Below are 12,209 nucleotides of genomic sequence, written 5' to 3' on the forward strand. Positions count from 1 at the left end.
TGAAACAGTAGTTAAAAACTGGCCTGGCAGACAAAAAATCAGGCAACTGGAAATGTGTACTTTACGTGCAGAAATAAGTCCATTGAGACCTGATGAAGTGGAGGTTTTTTATGAAGACCTGGGACTGAAACAGCAAGACGCAACAAATTCAAATGTGTAAACATTGAAATTGGTCTACATGATGAGCATTGCAATGTTTTATTTAGTCGTTTATAAAAAATGTCAGTCAGGGCATATGCATGACCAGGGAACTGTTGTGCAACAGTTGGCACACTGTGCAATGAATGTAATGATTCCTGTTCCAATTCCCCGCCACGCGATACATCGGTGACGAGCAATATCTGAACCGGTCCTGGGTCCACGCCCCCGTCATCCACCGGCACAGACCAGCACGGTAAAATATGGTCACACCAGCCCCGTGACTGGACGCGACATGAGAGACCTTCATTCAGCAGTGGAGCTGTCGCTTATTAATATTATTTGCAGGACGGCACAGCATTCTGCAAACGTACTTGCGCACAAGAACAAGATGATTCAAGTTATGCATGTCGCCCACAATGATGCATCATTTGTATATTGTTGACATTCTATACACAAAACTAATCGTCTTGTAAAAACATACAGTAAGTGGAACATTTGGCAAGCAAAACTGGTGCATGTCCATACAGCTGCTCGTAAATTATTAATTGCTGAAGTGTGCCTCTCGCTGCCATCCATTGTCCCTGGCGCTGTCCCCCTCCGCCTGAGTCTTGCACGCTCAGCTCGCACCCACCGCTCGAGCCAAGGTGGCTACGCACATTGGGCGACTCAACAAGAGGGCGACGATAATGCATATATATCGTTTATGAAAGAGGAGATTAAATAAATCCATTGAGACACGTGAAACACTGCCGCCTTTGCAAGGGCGACCCGGGTTAAATCATAATCATAACTTAATATTAATACCGTTCCCCCCAGTGGCAGTTATCCCTGTGAGAGACAAGTTGAATGCAGCACTGGCCAGCACACTGACATTAGCCTGCTAGTAGAGGGCAATGTTGCCACGTGGCTTCCCAATTACGGTTATTTGCGAGTACTTGATAAAAAAAATTGCCAAATTTTGTCTATGACGCTGGCACACATGGCCTGCTCCTTTTTTTTCATAACATCACGGGATCTTTGAACGTCTACTACTGTGAAAGCAGACGGCGCGCACTACACGGTTAATACTGCCGGGTGCATTAACCAGGGCGGCCGGCGCGATATCGAACCGCGACGTTCTGCACCAAGCGGCTGAAGCACGCTGCCGCCGGCTTTCGGCGTGCGTGTCTCCCGACTACGCAGCGTGGGCGACCCTCACGAAGAGCGAGAGCGACGCGAGTCCCACCGAGCCCGTGTACGCCGACTTGATGGCCAGGGTCATCCAGCCGCTGGGCGCCGTGGCCCATACCAGCAGCCTGCAGAGGTGGCGGGGGGGGGAGATGGCACGAGTGAGCGTTATTACGGGGCGTTGCTTGCACCTACCGACGTCGCCCACATGTGCCCACATGTGTATCTACACATCTATCTACACATCTACACATCTAGATACCCCCGCACGTATACACACAAAAACGGAGACATTATAGAGTAGACAAACACTTCAATTTAAAACTGCATCTCTCCCACCCGGTGGTGGAGAATATTTGAACCAGTCTTGGGCCTGCCCTAGGGAAATTCAGCCCTAAATGAGTGGCTGTAAAATCACAAAGCACAGGGGAAGCTCCATCTTTGGAAAAAGCTGAGCAAGCATGTTGCTTTACAGTCAATTCTGTGGTTCGGGGTGTAAACGTCAGCATCGGGGATATAAAGGTTTCATTGTTCTGTGTACAGATTAGGAGCCTTGAGAACAATCGGTATGTAACCTAACACCATTTAACAAACAGCTGCCATTTGCCACTGAGCTGAGGTGATATCCTCACTCTGCTTGGGCCAGGCTAAGTGCACTTGGAGATGATGTGAATTGGCAAAGGCTAGCTGGGAGGCCATGTGATAAACCCAGATGCTATGATTTAACAGTATGCATGAAGGTTTATGCAAATATTATTTGTGTAAAAAAAATTAAGCTCACAACACATGCATGCAATCGTAACCGTAATAATACATTATTTTAAATGTTCAACTTGGGCTAATTGAACCAACGAAAATGCTACAAATGAGTCAGGATAAACAAGAAACAATACAAATAAGATGGCAAAAAAGGCCTTCATCTTCTTGTTTCTTTCGGTAAAGTCACGTAGAAGGGAAGTAATAAAATAATAAAAATAAAACATAATAAAACAATTCTCACGACGTTTCGGCTACAACGCAAGCAGCCGTCTTCAGGTGAAGAATGAGACACTACCAAACTAGGAGCTTATATATAAGCTGCATTGGGGGTTGAAGAGCGCCTTAACAAAAAGAATGTGCATGTGAAGAGGAATTTAGCATATTCATGGAAAATGCGTAGGCGTTGGGCGGGGGGGTGTCAAAGTCATATTATGCCCATGCATTATGCAGGATCAGCAGCAACCAAAGGGGGTGCAGGGATTAGCAGTAACAAAGGAAAGGAATGTTAATGATATGTAGCTGCAGTTACTCAACAACCACGTAGAAAAACTAAAGTATAAACTACATAAAAAACTAAAGTATAAACTGCATCGCACCATCAGTATACTTACTATACTCTATAATAAGCTGAGTTACTAACAGCAAGTAATACATTACAATTCTACCTCGTAAAAATTCTATAATATGCTTCCATCTAAACCTTATTCTCTTATATCACACGAGCATATACCGTACTATATACTGCCATAGATAAACCCAACATTAAATTATATACTGTATTGCTGTAAACCAACCTATATCTTATACATTTAATATAACACTATGTATTATTCTACACACCCTAATGTGTATCGAAATGGTTTATTACGTCCTTCCAATGATTGCTGAGCCAGAATCCATCTTCTCGGTTAAAATTGTCTCTGTGTTTGTATATGTGGATCGCCTCATGAACGAATCTCTCATGATAGCCAGATGGCTTGCAGAGAACCTCTGTCTTGGAGAAGTCGATATCATGTGAGCCCACTGAGTTGTAACAGTGATCTGCCACGGCTGAGGTGTTTGTCCTACCGTGTTTCAGGTCAGCTTTATGTTCACGGATGCGGTCCGAGACATGTCGTTTGGTTTCCCCAATGTAACTGCTACCACAGAGGCAACTTAGTTTGTAGACGCCAGGGTACTGTATGTCTGGAACCACATCTTTTACAGACGGTACCAGATCACGGATTTTATGTACTGTGTTGAATCGGACCTGGATCTTGTGTTTAATCAGGATTTTGGAGATCTTTTTTGTGACCCCAGCAATGTAGGGTAAGGTGATGGTCTTGAAAGGCTCCTCAACAGGATCCTTCTTGATGGTTGGAGTGATGGCTTTGCGGATTGTATAGTCGGAGTAACCATTTGCCTTAAGAGCTTGGCGTACGTGTTTGAGTTCACTGGAAATGTGTTCATGGTCGGAGATGCATTGGGCTCTATGATATAGAGTCTTGATGAGGGAATTCTTCTGGGATGGATGGTGGTGGGAATCCGGTTTTAGATAAGCATCCGTGTGGGTGGCTTTCCTGTAGACAGAGTGGCTCATTGAACCATCAGGTCTCCTTTTGATTAGGACATCCAAAAAGGGTAGCTTGCCATCATTTTCGACTTCCATGGTGAATCTGATGGCTGGGTGTATGGAATTGATGTGGTCGAGAAATTGGTCTAGAGCAGGCCGGCCATGTGGCCAGATGACAAAAGTGTCGTCTACGTACCTCTTCCATAAGGTCGGGCGTAGAGTGGCAGTCTGGATAGCGTCCGTCTCAAATTTCTCCATGAAGATGTTGGCTACAACCGGAGATAGGGGGGAGCCCATTGGGGTGCCCTCAATTTGCTTGTAGAAGGTTCCATTCCAGGTGAAGTATGTATTGGTTAAGCAGTGTTTCACCAGGGGGGGTACCCCAGCATTCAGTCCTTGATGAAATCCTACGGCCTTTCACTGGAAAAACCACCTCTGCAGTACTAAACTCTACTGACCTGGTATCGACAATCAAGGGGATTGCCCTGTCCCCAGACGACCTGCTTGTCAGTTTTGATGTGGTTTCCTTGTTCACCAAGGTACCTGTGCCTGACACCATCGCAATCATTGAAGACTTGGTTCATCAAGGACTGAATGCTGGGGTACCCCCCCTGGTGAAACACTGCTTAACCAATACATACTTCACCTGGAATGGAACCTTCTACAAGCAAATTGAGGGCACCCCAATGGGCTCCCCCCTATCTCCGGTTGTAGCCAACATCTTCATGGAGAAATTTGAGACGGACGCTATCCAGACTGCCACTCTACGCCCGACCTTATGGAAGAGGTACGTAGACGACACTTTTGTCATCTGGCCACATGGCCGGCCTGCTCTAGACCAATTTCTCGACCACATCAATTCCATACACCCAGCCATCAGATTCACCATGGAAGTCGAAAATGATGGCAAGCTACCCTTTTTGGATGTCCTAATCAAAAGGAGACCTGATGGTTCAATGAGCCACTCTGTCTACAGGAAAGCCACCCACACGGATGCTTATCTAAAACCGGATTCCCACCACCATCCATCCCAGAAGAATTCCCTCATCAAGACTCTATATCATAGAGCCCAATGCATCTCCGACCATGAACACATTTCCAGTGAACTCAAACACGTACGCCAAGCTCTTAAGGCAAATGGTTACTCCGACTATACAATCCGCAAAGCCATCACTCCAACCATCAAGAAGGATCCTGTTGAGGAGCCTTTCAAGACCATCACCTTACCCTACATTGCTGGGGTCACAAAAAAGATCTCCAAAATCCTGATTAAACACAAGATCCAGGTCCGATTCAACACAGTACATAAAATCCGTGATCTGGTACCGTCTGTAAAAGATGTGGTTCCAGACATACAGTACCCTGGCGTCTACAAACTAAGTTGCCTCTGTGGTAGCAGTTACATTGGGGAAACCAAACGACATGTCTCGGACCGCATCCGTGAACATAAAGCTGACCTGAAACACGGTAGGACAAACACCTCAGCCGTGGCAGATCACTGTTACAACTCAGTGGGCTCACATGATATCGACTTCTCCAAGACAGAGGTTCTCTGCAAGCCATCTGGCTATCATGAGAGATTCGTTCATGAGGCGATCCACATATACAAACACAGAGACAATTTTAACCGAGAAGATGGATTCTGGCTCAGCAATCATTGGAAGGACGTAATAAACCATTTCGATACACATTAGGGTGTGTAGAATAATACATAGTGTTATATTAAATGTATAAGATATAGGTTGGTTTACAGCAATACAGTATATAATTTAATGTTGGGTTTATCTATGGCAGTATATAGTACGGTATATGCTCGTGTGATATAAGAGAATAAGGTTTAGATGGAAGCATATTATAGAATTTTTACGAGGTAGAATTGTAATGTATTACTTGCTGTTAGTAACTCAGCTTATTATAGAGTATAGTAAGTATACTGATGGTGCGATGCAGTTTATACTTTAGTTTTTTATGTAGTTTATACTTTAGTTTTTCTACGTGGTTGTTGAGTAACTGCAGCTACATATCATTAACATTCCTTTCCTTTGTTACTGCTAATCCCTGCACCCCCCTTGGTTGCTGCTGATCCTGCATAATGCATGGGCATAATATGACTTTGACACCCCCCCGCCCAACGCCTACGCATTTTCCATGAATATGCTAAATTCCTCTTCACATGCACATTCTTTTTGTTAAGGCGCTCTTCAACCCCCAATGCAGCTTATATATAAGCTCCTAGTTTGGTAGTGTCTCATTCTTCACCTGAAGACGGCTGCTTGCGTTGTAGCCGAAACGTCGTGAGAATTGTTTTATTATGTTTTATTTTTATTATTTTATTACTTCCCTTCTACGTGACTTTACCGAAAGAAACAAGAAGATGAATCCCTGCAGTCACGAAAGCTTTAAATCGAAAAAAAGGCCTTGATTCTTGAATAGATTCACCACTATGGATCATTTATAATATTCAATCACTAAGGTGATTCGTTACACCCACATCCTCTAATATAGCAATGCACACACACACACATAATGAAAAAGAAAAAAATTCACCATATAACCATCTTTATGCGTGTGTAAACATTGCCACTGAGGAGACTTGCCCCAAGAGTATGTATGGCGCTATGGGGCATTTCTAGATTTGAAGCTTTCGTGACTGCAAGGATTCATACTCTAAGTTCTTTCACTAAAGTCACGTAGGTAAAAAATGAAATTAAAATTAATAGAAATAAAACAATAAAATCACGACGTTTCGGAGGCAACACAAGTCTCCGTCATCAGGTGGGACCGTATAGAGGCACACATCGACGACGATGACGACGACGACGAGGATGATGATGATAACAAGAGGGGAAGCTCACTCGACGAGGAAGTTGCGGTAGACGGCGAGTGCGAGCAGCGCGGAGACGATGGGCGTGAGGCCACGGGGAAGATCGTACCGCGACCACATCCACACCAACGCCGCGGCCGCCACGTAGTGCGCCTGGGGTCAGCGACAACGGTTATTGATCTCGGGTCAGTGAGGAGCGGTGCAGGGACACGCGCTATCGGCAAGGCTTGGAGATACAACACAATAAAGCTGAGCTATCTGATTTATCCGAATAATTGATCGACGGCTCTACCATCTAACGGTTCGATACTGACCACGCAACAAATCGGGCAACACGAATACAGCTGTGGACCGCTGGACGGGAGGTGATGGGCAGGGGTTGCTGACATCAGCTTAGGCAGCCGTCTTTTAGGAGGGCATCCTACCTTCGTGATGCAAGTAATTCACCACAATAAAATGAGTATTGCAATTTTTTGTCAATTAATAGAATAAATCGACGATTACCACGTGTCTAAGATTCCAAGAACACAAGATGAGATGTTACTATCCTTTGTGCAAGCACTTCCAAGAGTTCATGAACAGTGAGCCTGGTGAAATTTGGGGAGCGCATTGTCAGTAGTGTACCTTTGGTTCCTAGGGTGTTTCGGCCTTTCACACTATACACCCTCCCCAAAGGTGGCCAGCGACAGGGTGATCAATCCTACGCTTGCGTCCCATGCCCAATTAATCATTGATTCTCATCTCCACTGGTGGTCCTAAACAGGGGTAAAACTAATATATACAACGATGGTATGCAAGATGACGATGGTGGCGATGGTATTGAAGCTGACGGTGGTAGTGACGGCACTGCAGGTGATGGCAATGGTGAAGGTGGTGACTGTGGTGATTAAACGCGGACTCACGAGGGTGATGTTGGAGTCGAGGCTCATCTGGATGTACTTCCAGTCGAATTCCATTCCACGAGCGCCCACCCAGAGCGGGACGAATCTGGTGCAGCACAGCAAGTGCGGTGGTCAGTAGGACGCTCTCTCAACGCTCAAAACGGAGCGTACACTGGCGGCAAATGCACAAGTCCTGCCCCAACTGTTCACCTTGACTGTCATTGTCTTGAATTTCAATTGGCTTACATTCACGTGATCACACATTTTTACAGGCTAATAAACCTATGTCTTGCATTGTCGATGTTTTTGTTTATTCAGGCCACCCCTCTCGAAGCGAAGGGTACAGACATGTGGGGAGTTGCAAGACAGGTGATGACAATGACAAATACATTTTTCGATGTAACCTCATAATTGGGTTATTTTCTCATCAAAATGCTCATGACACTCCTGCTAATTTCCCGGTCGAAGAAGCCCTCACCGGGTGGAGATCAGTTCCGCCGTGGCCCAGCCCATGGCTGCCACCATCACCTTGTACTCCCCCTTGCCGGCGTTCTTGGCCATGATGAGATGAAGGCCCAGAAGGTCACCCAGGTCAACTGTCGCCTTCATGAGCTCCTGTGCAACATGCATCGTTCACGGTGCCAGAAGTTTGCAGCGCAGAAATGGGTGCATTCCACAGACAGATTTGGTGCACTCTTTGGATTCAATGGATATGTGTTGAACTTTTAGTTTTATCACCTCATATGCTTGGTGGGTTTTCTCCGGGAACTCCAGTTTCCTCCCACATTACCATACTCAGTTTGGTGTTTTAACATCTTAACACCTGTTTTGTTGCCAGAAAAAATGGGAAAACCTATTCTCATTATAATTATCATTATTGTATCGTTATTATAAATGAACTACCATAGCACGAATGACGTGCGCTCAGATGTGAGCAGTTATCGTTGGCCCCTGGCAGCGTGCTCAAGGATTCAACACTTGGGGGCTGAATCACTTACCCCAATGAAGTCAAAGCCGCCCGCAGTTGCCCCATCAAATGTTGGGAAGAAGGTGGCGAGGAACAACATCTGTGATGAAAACAAGTCCATTTGTTATAGACCTTTTAAAGAAATTATTAGAATACTGATTGAGGCTGAAAAAACCAAAAAACCAACCGAGTCTGTGATTTCCTCACATTTTTTACAACTACAAAATCAATCACCATAATACTCACTACAAAGTTCACCAATACCAATATATTAAAAAAATGCTGTACACTGCATACCAATCACAATATTTTAGAGTGTGCATATTATAATCTAATTGCAAGGGTGTTAGAGCAGGAAAAATCAACACGTGTCCTTTTCTCTATGTATATGCATAGTTCCATGCACATATTCTTTGTAAATCCCCTAAGATGGTGTTCTTCCAACTAAATGTCAGTGGACCACATCATAAAACTACAATTTTCTGGTGAGTCACGTGACGTCTTATATTATATCACATGGTGTTGTGACATCATAGCATCTGTACATGTCAGCAGGTTTCTGACATATATCTCTTAATAATGTCTTTCATCACATTGATCAGTAAATCTTCATGCCTTGGTGAGCCATATCTCTTTAAGGGTTACTTCAAGAGTATTCGCAGACAACATATAAGCCAGTGGACCACCAGTTGAAGAATCTTGTTCTAATACGATTAAGGCTCTCTTCACATAATCACTTGCTAGGAGGCTAGGACAGCCAATTTCATACCTCACAATCGCATACTTCCTTCTGCTAGAGCCCACAATGATTGCACAGTCAACACCCCTCATCCAACTTCTGCTATTAGTTTCCCAAATACGCGCCAACCCATATCCTGAACTCATAGACGAGATTACACAATATATTTGTGACTATGGTTTGCTGCCCATGTTAAAGCATGGTATGGCTTCTGGTCTATCTTAGAATATACTGTCATTGTATGCAGAGGATACTCAAACAAGCAACGTATAAGTTCAATGTGACAGGAAAGCACTCGAGATGTGATCAGGAAAAGACTGCAATGCATGGGGCATGTGAGTAGAATGGAGAAAGGCAGGTTAATGAAACAGGCTTTAGATGTAGACATGTAAAAAGTCACCCCCACCGCCTACAATTCAATGAGTTGTGACGATACGGAGTCTCAATCTCATCGGATAATTAATTTTCAGTTAACTGTTTTGTGCATGCCATGAGCCTAAATATGATCTCGTTTGTAAAATGCACTGGCCTTTGTCAATCCATTGATGGACTGAGGCTTCCCCTATGCCATTACAGTCATGGGAATTGTTTGATCATACTTCACCAAGCAGTGTTACCTATAGCCAGGAATTAATGGCACTGCCAAAGGGCAAACTCTTAACAGTCATGGGACACTGTGAGCGGAGACTTTGGAGGCCACACGTTGACCGTAAAACAGTTGCAAAATAAGCGATGTCAAGGTGTGGTGGTAAAATTGGCATTGTCTCTGATGACTTCTAGATTTTTTTGACCTGTCGGCAAGCCGATGTTTCGTCATTTTTATTTTTTGTCATCAAATAATTGAGGGGGGTGGTCCTGGAAAAACTTGATAACCCATTCCAGCTTTATTGAAACACTTTACAATCCACTTTTTTAAAGTACGCATTGCATTATCTCCCCTTAAAATGAAGTTCATGTTTCTATTTTATCTGCTTACCGTCAACAAAAGCCTGCTTTCTTTCAAATTAGATTGTGGGTTTTGAAGGAAATATATTTGTTGTTAATTCCAGGACGCTCCTCAATCTTTTGTGGTCACATCTCCCTTCTTACCTTACACAGCTGTACGAAAAGGTAGGTGGCACCTGCCTGCACGCACCTCCAGAACGCATTGTACTCGGCTCTGCAAACGGCACGACCAGGCAATGAATGGCATTTTAGTCCAAGGGCCACAGCAGACATGAATGCTTCAAACTTGATGAAAGTGAGAAATGTTTGGCTCATGTGGCACAGCGCTGCCACTTCACGAGGTCACAGGCGTCCACCGGTTATCATCCTCTAACCATGGATGTGGGTCCTGTCCAAAAACCTCTTACTTAGCAATCTACTGGACATCTGTGAAAAAGAGCTTTATAATTCATCGGATTCCTTCAGTATAAATATTCGGATTTTTTAATCTGGTTCAATAATACTCAAATGAAACCGGCCATGCCAACAAAATTCTGTGAAGCTAGGACGGATTGTTCCAAGTTGTTCGCGTCTTTTTGTGGATAAGACGAGTGACCGAATGTATTACCGGCATTTATCTGTGGATTCGTCGGCTGGAAATGGCACCTAATTCAAGATGCTGTCGACTAAGGGGACAGAGACGCCGCAAACCCCAAATATGCACCAGCAGGCGTCATGGTCGGGATCGAATCAACGACCTCTTGCATACCAGGCGAGGTAGTTAACATCTCCTCGCCACCGTGATGATGAGAGAGACACGCAAACCCCAAATATACTCAGCAGGCGTCATGGTCGGGATCGAACCCACGACCTCCTGTATACCAGGCGAGGTAGTTAACATCTCCTCGCCACCGTGATGATGAGAGAGACACGCAAACCCCAAATATACAGCAGCAGGCGTCATGGTCGGGATCGAACCCACGACCTCCTATGTGCCAGGCGAGGTAGTTAACATCTCCTAGCCACCATGATGATGATGATGAGAGACACGCAAACTCCAAATATACAGTAGCAGGCGTCAGGGTCGGGATCAAACCCACGACCCCCTGTGTGCCAGGCGAGGTAGTTAACATCTCCTAGCCACCGTGATGATGTTTGTGTTTCTCCCTTGTGATGGGGCTTTGTAGGGTGAACGTTGAGATGTACAAGGGTCACGGGGTGACCAATAAGGTCTGAATTGATCTGTAGTAATTGATAATGTGTTTACAGCCCTGACAACCCCCACGATACACACGGCGTGGTGACTGTGACGGGAGGCCCTCATCCAGCAGTGGATTGACCAAGACACCTGTACACACACACACGCACAGTAACTCACAGGCCCGTGCACTTGTACGTGATGAGGTAGGGGAAGTATGACAACGCGAAGCAATTTCCGAAATGAAATAAAGTCATGGTGGTGGTGTTGGTGGCTGTGTGTAAGAGTTGGTGGTGATGATGGTGATTGTATTAAAGGTGATGGTTGTTGGTGGTGGTGATGGTGAAGGCCGCTGGTGGGAGGGGCGAGTTGACCTGGAAGCACTTCCCACTCTGGGGGTTCTTCCGGCGGAAACTGAATATAAAATATAAAATATAATTTTTTTTAATATATATAAACACAGTTCTAGATTTGAAGCTTTCGTGACTGCAAGGATTCATACTCTTAGGTTTTTTTCGGTAAAGTCACGTATTTTTTTTTATAAAAATTAAATAATACAAATTATTATTATTTATATTCATTACTTATTTTTGAATGTGCAAAGGAAAAAAAAATGTTCGGGGTCAATTAATCGCGTGTCACAAGACATCTGGACCACCCTGTACACTATACATCCCACTGAAATTGTTCTTATTTCATCGGAAGACCTCACAGTGAAGTTGCTTCGTGTGTCATTTTTCGGTCATAGAAATCTATACATTTGAAACCTAATGATGATTAATATTGACTTTTAAGCACAGTGTGTGGGCGGGGGTCACGTGACTGCGGGAGCCCCAACCGCCGACCCCCCCTCCCCCGACCCACCACCCCCGACCCCCCCTCCCCCGATCCCCCTCCCCCACCACCCCCGACCCCCCCGCCCCCGACCCCCCTCCCCCACCACCCCCGACCCCCCCTCCCCCACCACCCCCGACCCCCCACCACCCCTCCCCCACCACCCCGACCCCCCACCACCCCCTCCCCCACCACCCCCGACCCCCCCTCCCCCACCACCCCC

General features: G+C 45.2%; 1 protein-coding gene across 1 annotated transcript; it reads right to left on the reverse strand.

The window, feature by feature from the left end:
• Window positions 1-95: 95 nt before the first annotated feature.
• Window positions 96-11,537, reverse strand: TMEM147 (transmembrane protein 147). Its single transcript, XM_061551034.1, has 7 exons — window positions 11,333-11,537; window positions 10,120-10,189; window positions 8,323-8,391; window positions 7,803-7,939; window positions 7,346-7,430; window positions 6,475-6,596; window positions 96-1,436 (listed from the first exon to the last, which is right to left on the reverse strand). Exons 1-7 carry the CDS (start codon window positions 11,407-11,409, stop codon window positions 1,316-1,318), a joined length of 681 nt encoding a protein of 226 aa, XP_061407018.1. The 5' UTR covers window positions 11,410-11,537; the 3' UTR covers window positions 96-1,315.
• Window positions 11,538-12,209: the final 672 nt, after the last annotated feature.

Source organism: Lethenteron reissneri, chromosome 13, assembly GCF_015708825.2.
Source record: "Lethenteron reissneri isolate LAM-NWPU_2019-01 chromosome 13, ASM1570882v1, whole genome shotgun sequence".
In the NCBI taxonomy this organism is placed as follows: domain Eukaryota; kingdom Metazoa; phylum Chordata; class Hyperoartia; order Petromyzontiformes; family Petromyzontidae; genus Lethenteron; species Lethenteron reissneri.